Source organism: Azolla caroliniana, unplaced genomic scaffold, assembly GCF_043228905.1.
Source record: "Azolla caroliniana isolate FFs.n. ecotype wild unplaced genomic scaffold, voAzoCaro1.0.p SCAF_17, whole genome shotgun sequence".
In the NCBI taxonomy this organism is placed as follows: domain Eukaryota; kingdom Viridiplantae; phylum Streptophyta; class Polypodiopsida; order Salviniales; family Salviniaceae; genus Azolla; species Azolla caroliniana.
In genome coordinates, this window is record NW_028230452.1 from 1,935,847 (window position 1) to 1,958,838 (window position 22,992).

Genomic DNA, 22,992 nt, shown 5'->3' on the forward strand with positions numbered 1-22,992 from the left:
ATCGATAATAGTTAATGGGCCTTGCTTGGTCGTTGAATGGTTTCCTTGTACTACGACAACAACATGCGAGTCATGTCTTCAAAATGTCATATGCCTATACGGGTGTGTGGAGAATGTAGTGCCAAGCATGTGAGAGTTCAATGCCAATGAAGGCACATAGCTCTTCGAGCAACTAGGAGTTGAGCTCTCCCTTGCGATTGCTTATAGCCCATAAGCCAATGGGAAGATAGAGGTTGGGCACGGTCCCATAAACAAGCCTATTGTCGAGCTTGTGAATGTAGGGTTGGAGAGTGTACTCCTTGTGGGTCGATAGGACCACCCACAACTCATTGAAAGGGTTCATGCTAACAAAGCTCATGTACGGTCTAAAGTTGTTAACGCACAAAGAAGAGACGATCACATCGTAGGTGGCAATGTCCTACCAAGGGGAGATTTCACAATATGCATTAACTACGACCAAGAAAGATCGATGAGGGAGACTGGGCGATCGTGTGCCATGCATGCCCCAACAACCAATACAACTGAAAGAGGAAGTTCGTGCGGTCGTGGTTTGGGTTGTATGTGTGATCAACGAGAATGAAAACGTCGTCGACGACCTCGTTAAACTAGATAGTAGGGGAAAAAAGGTATGATCTTCAAGAAGCGGTAGGGCTGTTTGGGACAAGGTCGTCAGTGCGGAAGAACAAACAACACCTGTGATGTTGAAGGACCTGTGTATGAGAATGAACAAGATACAGAGAGAGAGAGAGAGAGAGAGAGAGAGAGAGAGAGAGAGAGAGAGAGAGAGAGAGAGAGAGAGAGAGAAAGAGCGAGATTGGCACAAAGAAAACGTTTTATTTCTTAATAGCAACAATTACAAGAATGACCACACCACACTAAAGGTTACATAGTCACTTTATATGGTGACTATCCTAGGGCAACTGCCCTTTATGCTATTTACAGAAATAACTCAAACTTGGGTTGTCCAAAGGGATATTGTGAATACGGCCATTATACACTCGTATTCGACACTCCCCCGTAATGGGCGTATACATGGATCGGTTTAGTTCGAGTCGGCAAGATCTGAGGACAGAAGACCGAATCGGTCGGGTCGGAAGAGCTGAAGTCGATCCTCAAAGAACCGATGTCGGTTGTCCGAAACCATCCTGTGTTGTGTGTCCGACTTTAACTGGACCGATTTTTCATTACGCCCATCTGGTGCCGAAGGGACCGGAAGCGATCCGCCGAAAGACACTTGGTCATTCCATCTGCGACATTATCGGTTGTGGATATCTTCCAGCTTTTCCTAGTTTAAGTACTAGGATTTGAAACTCGGATAGATTTAAGATTCTCTCTACTTAGTCAGGAGAGATCTTTGTGGGACTCTCCCCATGATCGGGTTTAAGAGGCTCCGTGAAACCCTACTTATATACATACCCAATCGGGTTCTTTATGAGTCTAAAGCATTACGGTTTTTAGGACGCATACATTCCCCCCGCACCCAAATACAAAAAAATTACCCATAAAAAAAGAACTATTTTATGGCTCAACCGTCGGGGTAAAAAAATGATCCAAAGGGAGGAGATATAGTCAAAATTGTAACAAGTTAAGATCCTATACCTTTTAGATTAGAGTTCGCAAGCGCCTTTTTTCGGTCCGAATCACAAACGACAAAAGTTTTCGTTATCTATTCTGTTTAATCAAGCTCTTCTTCGGCGCACGTAGGGTAGAATCCATCGGACCGAATTAGGTAACTTTCTATTAGCGGAAACTAACAGCAGCCTGGGCATTGGATTCTCACCAATGTTTGCGTTACTCAAGCCGACATTCTCACTTCCGCTTCGTCCACACCTGCTTGCACTGGTGCTTTTACCTAGTACGGAACGCTCCCCTACCGATGTATTTCGACATCCCACAGCTTCGGCAGACCGCTTAGTCCCGTTCATCTTCGGCGCAGTTCAATATCGAAGATTAAGCCATAATAATAATATTGAGAGACGTCAGCATTATATGGTATGTGGGTGGTCTCTAAAAAAAAAAAAATGACTTTTAGAAAAAAAAGTAGTTGACGAGGGGATTTGTTGCCTATGATGCGTCGAAAAACCAATCCAAGTACAAATAAATCGGGTTGACGCTAGTCTCCCGCTTCGACGGAAATTTAGATTTCCAGTTATAGAGTTATAGCAACCAACCGCCTCCGCTCTGACAGTCTACCTAAAAGTAGCTCCTAAGAAATCGTCGTTTCTGACACATATACATTCATTACTGCATAAAAACTTAAAGTATTTATCATTTTGAGGTTGCCCATATCGTTGAGCTAGCTAGACTCCGAAGTTGTTGGTGTCTACCCATCCGAATAGATGGATAGACAATATAAATCTACTTGGATTTAATGGAATAGGTAACGAATCCGCCGACAGAAATGTACATTCATCAAGCGCATATGGACTTACTACCAGTAGCAGTAGAGGGAGAATCCTTTCCTTTTTCCGAGAATTTGAACTTTCTTATTTTCCCGCGTTTTGTTCTTTAATTAAGGGGAGTCATTGAAAGGACGGGTTCGGTATCACGATCAATTCCTTTCTCAAACCCGGCTGCAGCTGCACGAGCCCTTCCCGCGTGGGCTAGCTTTAATCGTTCTTGTAGCAGATCCGCTACAGATCGAACACGTCGATTCTTCAAATGATCTATGTCATCGAGACTACCTATTCCATAGCTTATCTCTATTAGACGATCCGCGGCTGCTAGGTGGTGATGCGCGGTATCAGTCAGCCATAATCCTCCTGTCACCGGATTTAACCCCCCGCGGAACGTTAACAAATCTGAGTATTCCGACCAGTTGAGAGTGAAGAATGGTATTAACCCCTTCGCGAAGCTAGGAAAGGTTTGAGCTAAAAGATCGCGATTTAGAATAAGCTCATGAGGAAGGGGTATCTCTTTGGGATCAACTCCTGCATCTAATAACTCGTTAATCGGTAGCGAAACGTGTATTTGATGTCCCGCCCATGCGAGAGAACCTAAACCCAGAAGACCTGCTAGGTGGTGATTCAACATGGATTCTACATTCTGGAACCAGGCTAACTTTGGAGCAGCTTTATGGTAATGAAACCAACCAGCGAAAAACATTAATCCTGCAAAGACTAACCCACCGATTGCTGTGCAGTACAGTTGTAATTCACTAGTTATTCCGGAGGCTCGCCAAAGCTGGAAGAATCCAGCCTTGAACCAGATTTATCTCCCGCCGAGGATGATTTTTACCGAGTAGCCACCGGAAACCTATTAGTATCAGAGTGGAGAACTAAAGAAAAAGAAGTTATACCAGTTCGCTATCGCCAAGAATCTTTAAGTGTTCTATGGGAACAAGTAGATTTACGAAGCATTGATCCCCTACAGCATTTCTCTATCGGAGCTTCTCTGATTCCATTCATTGAGCATAACGACGCAAACCGTGCGTTGATGGGTTCTACCATGCCTTTTTTGTTCCTCGCCCGTACTCTTACCTTTGCTGTGATTCTTTTTGAACCCTAGGGTTAGTGATCGAGTATTTAGAGTATTCGACGACCGGTACGAAGACAGATCCGGATAATCTTCTGCAAAAAAATCCTTTATGGTATGAGCCTGAACTAGCGAAGACGACCCAGAATGCTTCATCTCAAGAAAAAACTGCAAAAATCTTTCAAATTTTAAAACCAATAGGCTTAGTCTACACTCTAGGAGACTCCAATATATTCGAATTTTACTTTTATGGAAATCCCTATCTGTAAAAGTTTCTACGATTGGCAGTGACTCTCCCAAAGGAAACGGTTTTGTTTGTTTGAAAAGTTTTGTCCTTAGAGACTTTAGGCGCTTACTAGCCTGATAAGCTCTATCCAGGGAACGATATGAAAAACTACGAAACCATCGAAGAACAATCCAAATATATGATCTCATATGTCATTTCGATTTCGGGAGAGGATCCACAAGGTGGAGTACTAATCGAATTAATCTTCATTAGTTTACGAATCGTATTATGAAACCCCTAGTACCTGTCCTATCCCGATTTGGTTGATTATTTACCTCTTCATCCACTCGGCGGAATTTCATAAACCTTCAACCGATACGCGTAGGAAGCGGGCGAGTTCGGCTGCTTCTTCCTCCATTCCTCCCAGAGTCAAATCCTGATCAATTCGATTTAGAGGTATATTCTGTCTACCCCTGACTCTTAGATAGAGGCTTCGGTTTGGCGAGGTCTCTGGTTCAAGTCCAGGATGGCCCAGCTGCGCCAAGGGGAATCAGGAGAAGCATCTGATCAGTTCACGCATGCTTCACTTGGCCCAAGCACAGGGGATATAGCTCAGTTGGTAGTGATTGGATAAAAACGTTCAACCGTCGCGTCTGTGCACTCATTTTGCATTCATTCGCGCTCGGATGGCGGAGTTAGTGAACTGAGTTTCCATGAAGGTGAAAGTCCTTCTCCCTCGGGAACAGGGTAACAGCGTGCCCACGTGCTGGGAGAATGGCATCCAAAGGCATGAAGCTGGGCATGAAAGGGATTCAGAACCCGGCGAAAGTGGGGAACTTTGAATCTCAAGCAAGGGCGCGCGTGACGATATCTGCCCCTTCTTTGTTTTCGTTGGGAGACAGGGTGGGAATGAAACACTTTGGGTATTGTCTAGGTGAGTGCTGAGTGGCGGTACTGCATCCCCGAAGGCTAAGCCTAAGTTGAACCGGACAGCAGGCAACCGCAATCCTAGCGTTTGAAGCGTCGAAACAGGAAAGCAGGATTGCTTCCTGCGTCCAAAATATGGGACTCGGAATCCGATTAGTCATGAACATCGTGAGGTGCTGCTTTTCACAAATCCCAGCATACTCCCGGTTGGGATAGGTAGGCCCCTTCTAGGGCTTTCCCCCCCTCTGAGCCGTACGTGAAAGTTTCCCTTCATACGGCTCGAATGCATTCCCAGAGGTTTGTCACGATCCTACAACCGTCGGCTCTTGGATTCTGAAGAATATTTAGAATACTCCTGTGTATAGGTATTAAAAAATATTATGAAAATTCACGGAATGCTTGTAATCTACCAATCGTTTGAATAGATTGGGTTGGGGGTATATCCCTCATTCCACGGATTTCCCATTGTCTCGTTATATACACAACAAATATGTATGTGTATCAATCGAAGGACCTTAATAGCTATTAATGGCGCATTCTATCAATCATACGTTTCGATGATATAATACTACATGCTTGAAGTACTATATCAATCTTTGGTGCACACGAAGCGTATTTGCAAGCAACCAAATAACAATCCTCTTTGAAGGAAAATGAATACAAAAAACATTCTTTGTTGAAATTGATCCACTGACTCATCATAAAGTCCCTAGAATAAGAAAAAGATCCATGACTGCTCTTCATTGTGATAATCATCCCTCATATTAGAAATTATTAGATTCTTTAGCTTACCCAAAGGGACGGACTAATGTGAGGTTGAAAGGTTCGTCGGGGGAAGGAAAGAAGCAAGCGGAAACTCGACTGATTATGAGTGTGAAGGGTAGTGTTGGTACTAGTATCAACAAAATCACTCGGAATAACGAGAAGTATCCTCATCGATTTCTCAATGTTTTACTTCTTTACAAAACGATTGTTACCGAAGTTACTCGCCAAAAATTTGTGATAGATACGATCGATTATTACACCGAGAAGTTGAATCCTATAGGTCTTTCGAAGCTTAATCGCTTATCGAAATTACTTGGTATTAAAACTAAGGCAGCACAGATATCCTTCCTCAAAAGAAGGATTCTCGAGGGAAAAAATGGTTTAATCGTTGAGTCTAGATCGTTGATTGTTGATAAAAAATCCATAGGCTCGTCAATCTCGTTAGAACCCGCAGGGAATCCGCCTCTCGTTGGGTTACCCCACATCGAATCTACCCGAACAAGATTATCGAATGATGTTCTTTCCACTACGTTCAAGCCCGTAACGAAGGCCGTGATCTTGCTCGTGAAGGTAACGAGATTATTCGTGAGGCTAGTAAGTGGAGTCCCGAACTAGCTGCCGCTTGTGAAGTATGGAAAGAGATCAAATTTGAGTTTGAGACAATCGATACCCTGTAATCGATTTTCAGAAATCTTTGATACCACTAAGCGATCCTGCGGGACCCGTGGAATGGGCAGGGGATATCGGGAGAGAATCTATCTTTACCGTACCCCTTCCCCATATACGGAAATAGAATTGGTCGCTCGTTGGACGAAGGCACATGGTCCTGTACCATGGATCTAGGGGTTCGATCCCCCATCAATTCAAACTCAAAAGTAGAGGGCAGGGCGAGGACAGGCTGATTAGATCGAATCAACGATTTACTGGATCAGTATTAAAAATGTTGTGACATATTGTTCGACAATACGTTGGAGATTTTCTCTCGAATTCATAACATATAAGTGATCGGTTGTAGAATAAATCCTCCGACTGTCTTTTAGTTTCTTGGGCCATCAAACCCGTCAACAGCTTAAAAAATCCAGCTGGGAACTATGCCAATTAGATAATATTTAATGAAATATTTTTGATGGTACATAAATTTATCCATTCAATTATTTTGTTGAGGGGATAGGTGTAATCTAAACACCACAAAAAATTCCTTGGGTTAGGGGTGAAAAGTAGACGAGGATAAATTTATGTCTCTAACAGATTGGTTTGAAGATAGACGCAAATTCGGTGGGTTGATCATCGGAGCTTTTCCAGAAGACACTTCGGAGGATTCGAGTGAAAATGGAAAAGACAAGGAGAAAAAACTTAATATCAATACTCATAAGGGATTATGGGCTCGGTGTGACAATTGTGAGAATACGCTTCATGTGAAATTTCTTAAACAGAATAAGAGTATTTGTGATCAGTGCGGCTATCATCTTCCATTTCGTTGGCTTTACCAATCGTGACTACCCGTAATCTCGAAACTGTACCGACTGGTGGCCAAAATTTCATTGAATATATTCTCGAATTTATTAGGGATTTAACTAGAACCCAGATGGGGGGTGCCTTCGGGAACGCGGACACAGGTGGTGCATGGCTGTCGTCAGCTCGTGCCGTAAGGTGTTGGGTTAAGTCCCGCAACGAGCGCAACCCTCGTGTTTAGTTGCCACTACTAAGTTTGGAACCCTAGACAGACTGCCGGTGATAAGCCGGAGGAAGGTGGGGATGACGTCAATCCTGGGCTTCTTCCGCTGACAGAAAAACGTCTCTTTCCATGTCTTCAGAAAAAAAAAGAAAGAGATTCAATCTCTACGTCCGGGGTTTCGCCCAGGGTCGTTTGATAAGAATCCGAAAACGAAGAGGGAAACAAAAAAGATAACTACTGTATAGACAAATAGCTTTAGGGTGAGCATGATCTAATCTCCATGGTTGCGACTAGGGATGAGACAGAATGGAACATTTCTGTTTGAATCAGGTATCTATCTAGATATATCTATCTAGATATGGATGGATGTTTGCCCCTTTGAATCCATGAAATGGATATGGGGGACTATATATCTCCCAGGCTACGAAAGCCCTAGCGGTTTTCTAAGACTATACAAATAAAAAACGAATCCTTTGCTTTTTTTGCTTCTCAAACTGATAGAAATTGAAAAAAAAAACTCGAGTTGGTTAATGATGCATCTTCACTTCTTCCAAGCCGAGAGGTTAAATCATTCCGTCTAGTTATCTCTCAATACCGATCGATCCTTGTCAAGTCAGATACTCGAGGCAATTGGATATAACTAATCTTTGAACAAAAAAAATAGATATATGATTTTTTTTGTTCTCGATAGAACGTGTAGTTGTTTCCAAATACCTCGCCGAGTATAATATATATACGTAAGCGTGGGATGCAGTCACGTAAAAAAAGCCTACTTGACTCAGCGGTTAGAGTTTCGCTTTCATACGGCGAGAGTCATTGGTTCGAATCCAATAGTAGGTAAAACCTATTAGATATCATGATTACGGAACAAATCGTGGTAGAAAGAAAATCCGTTGGTTTTTTAACCGTGAGGGTTCGAGCCCCTCTATCCCTAATGGGACCTCGAGACCGATTTTCCCTGAAATGATGCAGTCCCGAACAAAGTGATATCAAACGTCGATATGCTTGGAGGCATTGTGGTGAACCGGATTTTTTGACAAAGCAACAACACCCTGACTGTCGCTGTAGACAACTGGAGCCGAATCGAAGTTGACTTGTCGAAATGTGTGCGCCAGCCGACCGAGCCATAAAGCTTCTTTTGCCGCGTCGGACGCAACTACATATTCTGGTTCGGTCGTTGAGGTGGTTGTGCACTCCTGAAGTTTCGACTTCCACGAGATTGCTCCATTGCCGAATTTGAAACAATATCTGGTTGTTGATTTCCAACTATCCACGCAACCGGCGAAGTCCGAGTCGGTGTAACCGACTACGCCCGAGGTTGAGTTCGGGCCAAAAAGAATGACGTGGTCTTTGGTGCCAGCTAGATATTTGAATAGATGCTTGACTGCGTTCCAGTGCGATCAGCCTGGGCTGTGCATGAATCTGTTGACGACTCCTATGACGTGAGAAATATCAGGTCGTGTCGCAACCATCGCGTACATAAGGGAGTCGACTACCGGTGCATATGGTACCGACTTCATATCTTCCCCCCCCCCCCCCCCCCCCCGACCGGATGTCGGGCAGTCTCGCTCAGACAGTCGAAGGTTAATGGGGAGTGGGGTCGAAGAATACTTGGCCGAGTGCATGTTGAAGCGTTCCAAGACACGTCTGATGTAGTCGGATTGAGAAAAGAAAAGTTGTCGTTTATCGCGATGCCGACCAATCTTCATATGAGGTATGTGTCTTGTCGGACCGAGATCCTTCATGGCAAACTTCAACTGCAATTTCCGAATGAGTTCGGTGAGCTCTCCGACATGTCGGCAGGAGAGTAGCATGTCGTCCACGTAAATGATGAGGAAGACGGGAGACCCATCTTGAGTTGTTTTGGTGAAGAGACAGTGGTCCTTATCGCTCTTAGAGAAACTGACCGACTGGATGAAGTCGTTGAACTTCTTGTACCATTGTCGGGGTGCCTGTTTTAAGCCGTATAAACTCTTCTTGAGTCGACAGACTAGATGTTCTTGGCCGGATGCCACAAAGCCTTTCGATTGTTCCATATAGATTTCCTCATGTAGGTCACCGTGGAGGAATGCTGTTTTTACATCTAGCTGAATCAGCTCCAAGTTGTCGGCGGCCACCATTGGTGAAAAGATTTCGTCGAAGTAGACGCCATGTTCTTGTCGAAATCCCTTCACAACTAATTTGGCCTTGCTTGTACTTTGGGTTGGTTGAGTCGGACGTCTCTTTTTGTCGATAGACCCACTTACACGGAACAACACGTCGATTCTTTGGTAATTCGACCAAGTCCCAAGTCTTTTGCGCGAATGGAGTGCATTTCTGACTCCATCGCCAGATGCCAAGTGGCTGAGTTGGCAGATGCGGATGCTTCTTTGTAAGACGTTGATTCGCCGGCGTCGGTAAAGAAAATTCCGGGAGAGTACCTTTCCGGAGGTTGCGACAGTCTCTCGGATCTTCGAGGTATGACTGGACTCGTCACACCGGGTATAAGTGTCGGATGGTCAAAAGCCGAGCCACTCGGCTGTGTTGAATCGGTGGACTCAGGACGGGAGGTGTTGGTTACCCGTGAAACCGATCTCGTGTTGTGGGTTGGGCCTTCATGAAGGGTTGGCACTTCGGAAAATATTACCCTTCGGACTTCAATAGGCCTTTCGATCATTTTATGCATAGCCGACTCATTGAACACGACGTCCGAACTTCGGACGATTTGTCTGTGCTCAGGTCCCAGAGTCAGTATCTGATCTCGCCGTCGTGTCCATATCCAAGGAAAACGCTTTTCCTTGATCTTGGTTCGAGTTTCCGGCGATCGCCTTTCGGTATGAGGGCATACGCCTCGCAACCGAAGATCCTCAGCTAGTCATAATTCGGCTTACTGCTGGTCCATGTTTCCTGAGGTATTTTAAGTCCTAGAGGTATATTTGGCGACATATTTATTATGTGTACTGCCGTAAGTGGAGCCTCAGCCCAGAAGCCATCCGACAATCCGGAGTGTTGGAGCATGGATACTATGCGTTCTTGAATCGTATGATTCATGCGTTTAGCAATTCCGTTCTGCTCTGGACTATAGGGTGCCGTATATTTACATCGAATGTCGTGTTCTCGGCAAAATTTGACAAATTCGTCAAACTTGAATTCTCCTCCATTATCGGTTCGAAGACATTTTAGTTTCCGACCGGTCTGGTTTTCGACCACTGCAAGCCATTCAGAGAAGATCGAGAACACTCGATCTTTGGTTCTAATGGGGTAAGCCCACACCTTCCGAGTCGAGTCATCAATAAAATTGACGAAGTACGAAGCACCATCGAGAGACTGATGTGGCATCGGGCCACAGACGTCCGAGTGGACCAAATCGAGGGGATTCGATTCTCTTGGTGCTGATGTCGGGTGTGATGCAGCTACCTATTTGCCGGACTGGCAAAACTTGCAGAATTGGTGATCCGAGAAGGAGAGCTTGGGGATGTAACCGGCTCTGGATAAGTGTGTTATGCCGGCCTTGCTGAGGTGTCCAAGTCGTCCGTGCCATAACGATGACACTGGGATATCAACAAAAAATAAGTCACCCTCTTTGAGTGCGACATATAAAGGGTACAAAGAGTGTACCTTTGGTCCTCGAGCAAGCAGGAGGTTTCCTTTGTGGAGCTCAACCCTACTGATGAGAACCCGACACGTATGCCAGCTTCGTCAAGTTGTCTGACTAAGATCAAGGGTCTTGAAAGCTCAGGAACGTGTCGGACGTTGTGTAGTATGAGTGTAGAGCCACCCGAAAGGTTGAGCTCTACAGTGCTGATTCCTATTATGGCACCGTGTTGCGAGTTCTCGACTCAAACTGAGTCGGAGTGCTGGTCAGAGTATTGCGAAAACTGAGATCAATGAGGTGTCACATGATACGATGCGCCCGAGTCCAGGAGCCATGTGCTCGATTCCTTAGTCGTAAGCAGAATTGATTCGATTGGGTTCTCTATGGAAAGTATGTTTGGGTTGGTCGTCAAAATTTCGTCAAAAGAGCCGACGTAGTTGACCTCCTCATGCCGGCTACTCTTCTGATCCGCTCTCTGAACTTTGTCGGTTTTTGCTTTGAGTGCTCGACAGTCAGCTTTGATGTATCCCGGTTTGTTGCAGTAGTTGCAGATTCGGTTGTCCTGGGACTTGCTCCGGCTTCGCTAATTGTTCGGCGGTCGGGAAGAACTTCTTCCCCAGTTGTTCGATTGGTTGGTCGAACCTTGTACTACGTAAGCTTCATCTGCCGAGTCTTTGGCAAAAGACTTTCTCCGAGCTGCTTTAGTCAGGATTGCGCTCGTGATTTCGGAGTACTTAATGGCAATTGTTGAAGCATTGGACACGGTTGTGACGAAAGTTTCCCAAGAAGAGGGGAGACTACTCTATTGCCGTCCCCTGAGACGATATTTGGGAGCTTAGGCTTTCGTACTCGTCGAGGTGTGCCTGAACCGAATCAAATTCTTTTATTCGCAAGTTGTAGAGGCGCCAGATTAGATACATCTTCGTTGCGGCGACCTTCTTTTCATAAGTTTCCGACAGTGTTTTCCAAAGTTCAAAAGTTGTCGAGCATGATTGCACTGTGAAGTACACTGACTCCGACAAGTGCATCCGAATCGTGGCACGGATGATTCTGTCAAGCTTTAGCCACTCGTTTGCCTTGTATGCTTCTGGAGGATTTTCATTCTCAATCGGGTCTATCTGACCCTTGACTATGAGATAGTCCTACATTTCTTCCTTCCAAAAGTTGAAGTTCGAACTGTCGAACCTCCTTAGACTCATCTCCGACGAGCTGGATGTTGATGCCATGTGATTCAGTTTCGGTTGTTAAGACTCTGTTCAGAGTTAACTAGGAACCTTAGTGGGGTGCAGCCGGTCGACTCAACCGATATCATTCTAGTCGGTCTTGAGCCCGAGTCGGTTTGGTTTCAGATACTTGTTTGCTGAACCTTCAGACGAGGAGCAAGCATTGGAAAGCGATGACAGCCACGAGTGACCACCTTCGGTCCCCCCATTCTTGGCATATACGGGTGGACGTGGGGGTTTCGCAGGGTGGATGTCGTCACGTGGCGAAACCAAAGGAGGAATGCAGGGAAATATGGGGAAAAAGGGAAGATGTAAGAAAATCAATGGAAATAAAATCTAGAAAGGTATTAGCAATACAAAGTCAATTATCGTACTAGTTGTGGAGGTGTAGTGTCCCTGGGCCACTTTGGTAATAGGAATATTGTTGTCACGACACAATGACATCAAATACTTAGATAGTGAGGATTGAGAACTTGCAACCTCATATCTACAAAACATCATGCTCAACCATCTAGATATGAGCATGTATTTGCATATAATAGAGTATTGTGTATTCTAGTATATATACATCCTAGAATATTCTAGAGCCCTTAGCGTATTCTAGAAATATTCTACGGTGTATCTTGAACGGGTATAATCTAGAGATATTTGTCAGGTATATTCTAGAGATACTCAATCTCAGAACTTGTATAAATACTTATAACCTCCTTGGTCCCTTTCAAGGGATTCAACACCAGTCATTGACACATCAATCTAGTATTCTAATTTCGCGCCATCTTGTCTCCTTGATCTTCTCATCTTTGTCTTCATAGTCTTGTGTCGTGCCCAACTTCTTAAGTTCCTCATCTCATCGCCCCCAACTTCCCGAGTTTCTAGCCTTGTCACTTATAGCTCCGTGGTTGGTGTGTCCTCTTCCGACTCCATGTCCTTGTAGGCATCCTCTTCCTCCACCTCCGGATCCGGCTCCGACTCGTGTCCCTTCTTGAAGGCCTTTATCTACTTCCTCGCAACTGGTATCATTATCCTTGTTCCATTGAGCTCCACTAAGTGGTAGGTCGTGTTGTCATTGGCGCCCGTCGCCACGTATGACCCGAACCACCGTCTTGCGAACTTCCAAGTCGACTTGTGTTGATTGTTGAGACTGTTGTCGTAGACCAACATCCAATCGCCTTCTTCGATCTTCTTTGGTTTCAATCGGTGCGTCCTATCGAACCGATCCTTAATCTTCATCCTCGCCTCATGTAACTTTGCCTTGGCTCATTCCATGTCCCCTGGCCGCCTCTCCAGTTGGCGAATCCGCGCAACCAATAGCTCTTCTCGGCTCATTTCATCTAACCAATCGATCGACGTCCATGGTGTTATTGTTCTCTCCACCGGCATGATCGGTTTTTGTCTGAACATGAGTTCGGGCGGCATGTCTCCGGTTACCAAACTGTGCGTAGTTCAGTCGGCCCATAGTGTCGAATACAAGTGTATAATGGCCGTATTCACATCGTTCCTTTGCACAACCCAAGTTTGGGCTATTTCTGTAAATAGCATAAAGGGCAGTTGCCCTAGGATAGTCACTATATAAAATGACTTTGTAACCTTTAGTGAAGGTGGTGGTCATTTGTAACTGTTGCTATTCAGAAATAAAGCTATTCTTTGTGCCTCTCTCTCTCTCTCTCTCTCTCTCTCTCTCTCTCTCTCTGTATTTTGTTCATTCTCATACACAAGTCCTTCAACATCACAAATGTTGTTTGTTCTTCCGCACTGACGACCTTGTCCCCAACATTTGGTATCAGAGCGTTGGAGGTTCTTCAACCCGCTGTCGACCGTCATAGTACACCACACAACATTCTGTTTCTGTTTTTTCTTGAAGAACAGAGAAGAGAGAAGACAAACAAGAAGTCTGCATCTCACTGTGTTAAATCACTAATTGGAGTAAGCTAGCCGGTTGTACTCTGTTCCTGTGATTGTAACCACTTGAGATTGGTCTCCAGGCAACAACCAAATTCGTGCTTCATTTGGCTGATCGACATTCGGGAGGATCAGTTGGATCCGTCCCTCTCATCGTTGCAGTCATCCGAAGCAGAATCGGCCTAAACAATCGATTTCTTGTGATCGGTATTCGGCATACAATCAGAAGTTAATCGGATTCACTCCAAGAAGGTTCAACAAACAAGTATCCGAAACCAAACCTACTCGGGTTCAAGACCGACTAGAACGATATCGGGTGAGCCAACCGGCTGCACCCCACTAAGGCTCCTAGTCAACTTTGAACAGAGTCTTACCAACCGTAACCGAATCAGGTGGCATCAACATCCGGCTCATCGGAGATGAGTCTAAGGAGGTTTGACAGTTCAAACTTCAACTTCTGGAAGGAACAAATGCAGGACTATCTCATAGTCAAGGGTAAGATAGACCCGATTGAGAATGAAAATCCTCTAGAAGCATACAAGGCAAACGAGTGCCTAAAGCTTGACAGAATCATCCGCGCCACGATTCAGATGCACTTGTCGGAGTCAGTGTACTTCACAGTGCAATCATGCTCGACAACTTTTGAACTTTGGAAAACACTGTCGGAAACTTATGAAAAGAAGGTCGCCGCAACGAAGATGTATCTGATGCGGTGCCTCTACAATTTGCGGATGAAAGAATCTGATTCGGTTTAAGCACATTACAATGAGTACGAAAGCCTAAGCTCCCAAATATCGTCTCAGGGGACGGCAATAGAGGATGAATTCAGAGCAATGATACTCATGAGTAGTTTCCCCTCTTCTTGGGAAACTTTCGTCACAACTGTGTGCAATGCTTCAACAACTGCCATTAAGTACTCCGAAATCACGAGCGCAATCCTGACTGAAGCAACTCGGAGAAAGTCTTTTGCCAAAGACTCGGCAGATGAAGCGTACGTAGTACAAGGTTCGATCGACCAATCGAACAACTAGGGAAGAAGTTCTTCCCGACCACCGAACAATCAGCGAAGCCAGAGCAAGTCTCGGAACAACCGAATTTGCAACTACTGCAACAAACCGGGATACATCAAAGCTGACTGTCGGGCACTCAAAGCAAAAACCGACAAAGCTCGGAGAGCGGATCAGAAGAGTAGCCAGCATGAAGAGGTCAACTACATCGGCTCTTCAGCCGAATTTTTGACGATCGACCCGAACATATTGTCCATAGAGAACCCAGTCGAATCAGAAGTACTACTTACGACTGAGGAATTGAGCACATGGCTCCTGGACTCGGGCGCATCATATCATGTGACACCTCACTGATCTCAGTTTCGGCAATACTCGGTCCGACACGTTCATGAGCTTTCAAGTCCCTTGATCTTAGTCGGACAACTTGACGAAGCCGGCATCCGTGCCGGGTTCTCATCAGGAGGGTGGACACTCCACAAAGGGAACTTCCTGCTTGCTCAAGGACCAAAGGTACACTCTTTGTACCCTTTATATGTCACACTCAAAGAGGGTGACTTATTTTTGGTTGATATCCCCGTGTCATCGTTATGGCACGAATGACTTGGACACCTCAACAAGGCTGGCATAACGCACCTATCCAGAGCCGGTTACATCCCCAAGCTCTCCTTCTCAGATTGTCAATTTTGCGAGCATTACCAGTACGACAAACATGTAGCCGCATCACACCCGACATCAGCACCAAGATAATCGAGTCCCCTCGATTTGGTCCACTCGGACGTCTGTGGCCCGATGCCACATCAGTCTCTCAACGGTGCTTCGTACTTCATCAGTTTTATTGACGATTCGACTCAGAAGGTGTGGGCTTACCCCATTAGAACCAAAGATCGGGTGTTCTCGATCTTCTATGAATGGCTTGCAATGGTCGAAAACCAGATTGGTCGGAAACTAAAATGTCTCTGAACCGATAATGGAGGAGAATTCAAGTTTGACGAATTCTCAAATTTTGCCGAGAACGCGGCATTCGACGTGAATATACAACACCCTATAGTCCGGAGCAGAACGGAATTGTTGAACGCATGAATCAGATGATTTAAGAACGCATAATATCCATGCTCCAACACTCTGGACTGTCTGATGGCTTCTAGGCTGAGGTTTTACTTACGGCTGTACACATAATAAATATGTTGCAAAGTAGACCTCTAGGACTTAAAATACCTCAGGAAACATGGACCAGTAGTAAGTTGAATTATGACAAGTTGAGGATCTTCGGTTGCGAGGCGTATGCCCTCATACCGAAAGACGACCGTCGGAAACTTGAACCAAGATCAAGGAAATCCGTTTTCCTTGGATATGGACCCGACGACGAGATCGGATACCGACTCTGGGTCCATGAGCACAAACAAATCGTCCGAAGTTCGGATGTTGTGTTCAACGAGTCGGCTATGCATAAAACAACCGAAAGGCCTATTGAAGTGTTGGGAAACAGGTCCCTCCGGATGGGAAGGAAGAAGAACAGTGCCGATGAACAAGCCTCGACCGAAACCGTATGAGGAGGACCCGGCTATGGAGAGCCGGATGGTACAGACCCGGTATGAACCGGATGAGGTGTACCCGGCTACGGAGAGCCGGATGGTGCAGGCCCGGTATGAACCGGATGAGGAGTGCCCGGCTACGGAGAGCCGGATGGTGCAGGCCCGGTATGAACCGGATGAGGAGTACCCGGCTACGGAGAGCCGGATGGTGCAGGCCCGGTATGAACCGGATGAAGAGACATATTCGTAAATATGTTTCTGAGAGCCCATCGAAGCTACATTTGTAAATAGCCGAAAAGTCATATTAGTATAAATATGACTTAGGGCAAACTTTTAACTGTTGTTGTCATTCTTCCTTGTTGGTGCAAGAAGAAACGAGAGTGCGTAACTGTACAGAGAGAGAGAGAGAGAGAGACGAGGTCGTTGCCTCTGTTGTAACCGCCGCCTGTGGCGAAGACTTGTGAGCACGAGGTCGGTGCCTCAGTGAACTCACTATTGTATATTCCTACATAGTGACAGTTTGCAGCCTGTGGGCTGCCGTGGTTTTTCCCCTAGTTTGGGGTTTTCCACGTAAACATTCTGTGTACCCTTTTTCTCTTCTTTGTGTCGCGTGCATTTCGTTTCCTGTTTTTTCTGTGTATGAAAAGAAGCTCGGTTGTGGCCGAGCGTTGCGCATAAGGAACGTCAAGTTCCCGACATGAAGTCCGAAGGGTAATATTTTCCGAAGTGCCAACCCTTAATGAAGGCCCAGCCCCCAACTATTATGTGAAGGATAAGTACAAAATGGCTAAGAGGCTTAAGACTGGCGTTGAACCAATTTGGTTCAACATAATGCCTAGTGCCCTCTTTTATAGTGTTCTCAGGAATAATCCTGAAGCTTCTAGAATGTTCCAGAGAGATCTGGAATATACATCAATTTTCTATGATAAAGCATAAACGAAAATAATATCCTACGTATTAGAATTCATAGTCTAATGGTAAGAGCTCTACCCATGTAGCATAAGGTCATGGGTTGGAGTCTTGCCATATCATGACACTATCTCCCCCTTAAAGATGACGAGTGGAACGAGTCGGCGCTGATTGCGGACCGGGTTTGTCCGGATACTCTCGGTGGAAATCAACAAGAAGATTCTGAGCATTGGCAACATGCTCGACGGGTTCCCAAGTACGTTCGCTCAAACTATAACCAAGCCAATCGACCAAATAATAAATTTTGTTGCGAACAAGTTTGGAATCGAGGATGGCAGCAACTTCATACTCCGGGCCAACGTCCAACTCTAGCGGGGGCGGCGATGGTGTAACACGATCGGGAATGGTGTTTGCTTTATAAGGTTCAAGAAGAGAACAATGGAAAACCGGATGCATCTGAAGCTGCGGAGGGAGATCAAGGCGGAATGTGACATCATTAACCTTACTCGTAATACGGAAAGGACCGAGTCGTCGATAATCCAACTTGTCGCACGGTCGAGTAGTCTTGATGTGACGACGTAAGAGCCATACTCAATCTCCGATGGCAAAAGAGGAGGGAAGCCGATGACGATCCGCGTAAGTCTTCTGTGTCTGTTGAGCATGACGAAGATGAGTCGAGAGATTTGTCTGGATCTTGCGTAGTCTCTCCAAATGATCCCCGACACGAGGATTGGTAGGTAGCTCCAGGGTGTTGATCACCGACCAGCGAGGATGAGAACCGATATAAGTGTAGAATGGGGAAGACTCGAGTCAAGGAGTGAACAACATTATTATACGCAAACTCCGCAAAGTGGAGAATCTCGGCCCAATTGTCTTGTTGATAACTCAGGAAACACCGGAGATATTGCTCCAACGTTTGGTTTGTTCATTCCGCCTGCCCATCGGTCTGAGGATGGTAGCCAGAGGAGAGGTTGCAAGAGACCTTGAGCATCTTGAAGAGATGCTGCCAAAATTTGGAGACAAATTGCGGTCCTCGGTCACTGATGATACTGTCTGGGAGGCCATGATGCTGATGTCGTGAAGAATTTTGGCCAAAGGCGGAAACCGGGAAATATTGGCTACATCGACAGGGTGCAACATGTGCAATCACCCTTGTACATTTAGTGCGAATAACGAGGGCGCCTTTATGGCGCCGAAGAGTAGTCAAGTCGGGACAGAGAATCCCATGTAAGTCAGGATTTATCCCACATTGTGACGCGTCTCCCTCCTTGTTCTATAAAAGGAAGGGAGCGCCTCTTGTGAAGGGGTTGCCCATTTTGTGTTAGAGGGTATACCGTTAGATTTAGGGTTAGTTTCTTCTTTTCCTTCTTCTTCTTCTTCTTCGCCGTGTGGGTTGAGGGTTCATGTCTGTTTAGGGTTGTTTCTGCTCGGTCTCCTGTGCAAGACCCCGCTCTGCGCGACGAGCCCGAGAGCTCCTCGGACGGCGGCTTGGCAACAGACTGTTGTTGTAACCTACCCTACCTTGGTCCGGCTTGAAGCCGGGAATGTATTTTTCCCCCCATGTAATATACATACTCGTATCTGTTTGTGCATATTGGTGTTTTTGGTGGTGTCGAGAGCACAACCCCTCTTGCTTCCTGTGCATAAGATTCGGTGCCGCGCACATGCTCTCCCTCTCCTCTCTCTCTCTCTCTCTCTCTCTTCTGCCGTTGCTGTCGTTGTCGTCGCCGTCGTCTGCAGCCACTGTCTGCCGCCGTTGCAGCCGTTGCCATCTGCTCTCTCTCTCTCTCTCTCTCTCGCTTCCTCGCCTTTGTGTAACGGCTCTCTCTACCGTTGTTGTCACCGGTTAGTGTCGTCGTCGTCTGTTGCTGTCGTTGTCCGACGACTACCGCTGTCTGCGGCCGTCGCCGTCTGCTACTGTCTGCAGCCGTCTGCCGTCGTCTGACGACCGCCGCCGTCACGGGGTGTTTCTTCTCCGTTTTCTCTTGACGTTGTGAAGTGCCATTTTCTTGACGAGTTCGTGGGTGGGTTCTTTTGGTGTGCTCGTCGCGTGCTACAAAATGCCGATGTGATTGCGACATACACACAAACTCGGCTAAGTCTCGAACCCATTTATTTTACCTTTTTTTCTTATTGACACCACAATGACGTCTAAACGAACTAAGGAACATAAGGATATACAAGACGAGGCTATAAGTAAGGAGGACTTTTTAGATATGTTTAATCGTTTAACAAAAATAGAGATGGATATGAAAAAATGAGTGAAAGACACCGAAACCCACAAGAAAAAAGATAGAGAAGAAAAAGACGCCCTCAAGGCCGAAATAGAACAACTTAAAGTAGAAAACACCAACCTTAAAAAACAACTTAAGGACATCGAGGTATCTCGAGAAGACGGTGAAATATCCTTTATAGAGGATATAAAGGACGAAATTAAAAAAGTTAAAGAGGAAGTTAATAATAACATAGAGTTAGCTAAAACGGGTTGGGTAGATGTGGTTAAAAGAAACATTAAAAAAGAAATAAAAGATGAATATATTGTTAATACCACCCTTGAAGAAGAGAAAATGCGTCAGGCCCGACGCTTAAATGTACGTGTCACTGGGCTCAAGGAAGGTGCATCCCCAAATGAGGACGAACAAACACTTGGGAAAATGTTAGGGTACACAGAGGCCCTACCTATCACCAAAGCATGGAGGGCCGGGCGTGACACAACTAGGAAGAGAGCCTTAGTCCTTCAATTTAAAGACTTAGACTCTAGAATCACTTTCTTTAAGAAGAGACCAATCCTTCGAGGAATGGATGGGGACCCCATCTATCTCGATGAAGACCTCACTAAGATGCAAATTGAGCATCGCAAGAGTTGTATGCCACGAGTTATGCAAGCTTGTAAAGAAGGCCATCGCGCCTTTTACCGAGACGGGCGAGTGATCATAAATGATTGCACTACTAATTGACGGCGTGTGGCCCATGTGACAGAAAATGCACTTAGGATGACCCTATGGAATTGTAATGGCGCACTCTAGGCACACCCCGACCGCCTAGAGGAGATACTAAAGGTATCTGATATACTTTTCTTGGTAGAAACACATCAGAGCCCAAATAGAGGACTCCCAAGGGTCAAAGGATTTCGTTGGGAGTCCGCTTTTAGACAAACCTCACGTCGACACACTACTAGGGGATCTGGAGGTGTCGCGATACTATTTCGTAGAGAGCTACATAATAGGATAGAAATAATGAAGATAGACCCAAAAGCTCGTTTTATGTGGGTGAAGTCTCCACAAGCAAAGACCAGGCAGTATTTTTCGCCATTTGTTACTTTCCCCCAAAAGGATCCCGTTATAATATTGGTGGCTTGACGAGATTAGTCGATGAAGGAATGCCACATGGGCCTTCTCCATACGAACCCCTATCGGATGACATAATCCGATATTCTTCCCAAGGAGAAGTATTTCTTGTAGGAGACTTCAATGCGAGAACCCAATCCCGACAATGCACAGTATTTAAGATGAATAGAAACCTAGAAATGGTAAATGTTGATCCTTTAGACATAGGCACCACACGTAGATCAAAGGACCAAGGTGCGGACGCCACGAGCTTTGGCCATCATCTGCTCGAACTTGGCAGTCGGCACCGGATGGTCATATATAATGGTTTAGCTAAGTGGCCGGGCTCGGAAGAGCTCACATGTTTCCCACATGGAGGAGGGGAAAGCACAATTGACTATCTAATAGGGCGCCCTGAAGCTACCCACATGATTAACTCCTTCCGAGTGGCCCCATGCCCTATTGGCGTAGACCATAGTTTCTTATACTTCGAGCTAAAATGTGATATCTCTAAGGTCACCAAGTCTAGTCAACCATGCCATCACACCACAATACATTTCACACATGAGCTCTCTGACATATACTCTCAACATGTTCAGGCCCATCTCCCCTCCCTTGATCCCTCCCTACCGTTAGAAAGCCTTAGTACAAAACTCACACACATCCTTCACTCCGCAACAGCTAACAGTTTCCCATATACAAAACACTCAAATCAAGGTAGATCAGGATCAATGCCACAAAATAAATGGTATGACGAGGATTGTAGGGACTTACATAGACAACTTACAGTATCGCAACTCAATGGTAGTATTACCTCCATACAAGCCCGCAAAGAAATGCGTAAGATGACACGTCATAAGAGACGATCGTGGGAGGCATCCCAATACTGGGAACTCTACCATATGCTCATGAGTAGCGATTGCGCCACGGCATGGAAGAGACTACGGGAGCCAAGACCACAAACACCCATCGAAGATCCCGAAACTTGGCACACATATACAGAGAGACTTTACCAAATCCCAAACCAACCACCCATTCCAATGCCTTCCACACCCCGGCCTACCACGGGGACACTTTTCACGACCTCTAGGGTTGTGAAGGTCATAAAGAAATTACAACATAGGAAGTCCATGGACCACACAGGATTGCGAGTAGAACACATTATATATGCGAGAGAGTGCCTAGCTCCCTTGCTAACTCTAATCTTCAATCGTGCCCTTGCGGAGGGTTTTCCACCACAGTGGACTATGAATAATGTGGCCCCCATACATAAAGGGGGGGACCCCATGGACCCAAATACATATAGGACCATTATGATAGGCCATACCCTTGCTAAGTTATATGGTGCAGTGATGGAAGTAGAGCTTAGCGACTATATGGAGACCCTAAACCTTCGTGCACCTGAACAAGCTGGCTTTAGACGAGCCTTCTCCACTATTGATCATATCTTCACACTTAGATGCCTAATTGACCAAACTAAGGCTCGCAAGAAGAAATTATACTGTTGTTTTGTGGACTTCCGCACAGCCTTTGACACAGTCCCTAGAGAGTGGTTGTTTGATAGACTTAAAAGCTTGAGGATACCAGATGATATGGTATGGGCCATCTACGCACTATATGAACAAGTGTCCGGGTGTGTCCGATGACCAGGTGGCCTATCTAATCGTTTCACTAGCAATATTGGTGTAAAACAAGGTTGCCCCCTATCACCGACGCTTTTTGGGATCTACATTGATGAGATCACAGATTTATTGCTCGTGAGGGAGGCACCGGAGTGGTCCTTGGGGATACGCAGGTTCGTATCTTGCTCTATGCGGATGACATAGTTTTGCTCTCTGAATCCGAACACGACCTACAAAGGCACCTTAATGCCTTAGATGACTTTTGTGTACAACGAGGATTGGTAGTGAATCTAGGGAAAACGAAAGTCCTTATCTTCCACACATCGGCCCAAGTTAGAGCTAAGTGTCACCTAACTATCTCCCATAGCCCAGTCGAGGTGGTTGGATCATACGTCTATCTCGGAGTCACTTTTAGTGCCCGCTCAGGTAAATTTTCGATGACACAGGCAACGAAGGATAGACTCACGAGAGGACATGCATCCCTCTCACTCCTAGAGAGACAATGCCACCAAGCACACTTTCAAGAGCCACGGACTAAAGGGTGGCTCTTTGACTCATTAGTGACCCCCTCCCTCATGTATGCATCAGCGGTTTGGGTTCCAGGATTACCATCTTTCATGTGGACACAATTAGAGAGACCATTGGTGATGATGCTATCACGCCAACTCCGAAGCAAATCGACTGTACCACATGACATTATTAGGGCTGAGTTCACGTTACCCCCAATGTTAGTAGAGGCACTTTTTCAACTTGTAGTCTTCATTCACAGGATACATAGCCAACCACATGATAGAATATCTCATCAAGCCTTTAAGGCCTCTCGATCATTGTAT

General features: G+C 45.7%; 1 protein-coding gene across 1 annotated transcript in view; it reads left to right on the forward strand.

Annotated features, from left to right (window-relative positions):
* The first annotated feature begins 20,590 nt into the window (after nt 1–20,590).
* The window catches only part of LOC147852746 (uncharacterized), a 59,777-nt gene continuing 57,375 nt past the window's right edge, over nt 20,591–22,992 (forward strand). The window contains exon 1 of the mRNA XM_087333287.1: nt 20,591–21,920. Within this exon, the coding sequence (XP_087189413.1) occupies nt 20,591–21,920 (1,330 nt within the window). The remainder of the gene's footprint in view (nt 21,921–22,992) is intronic.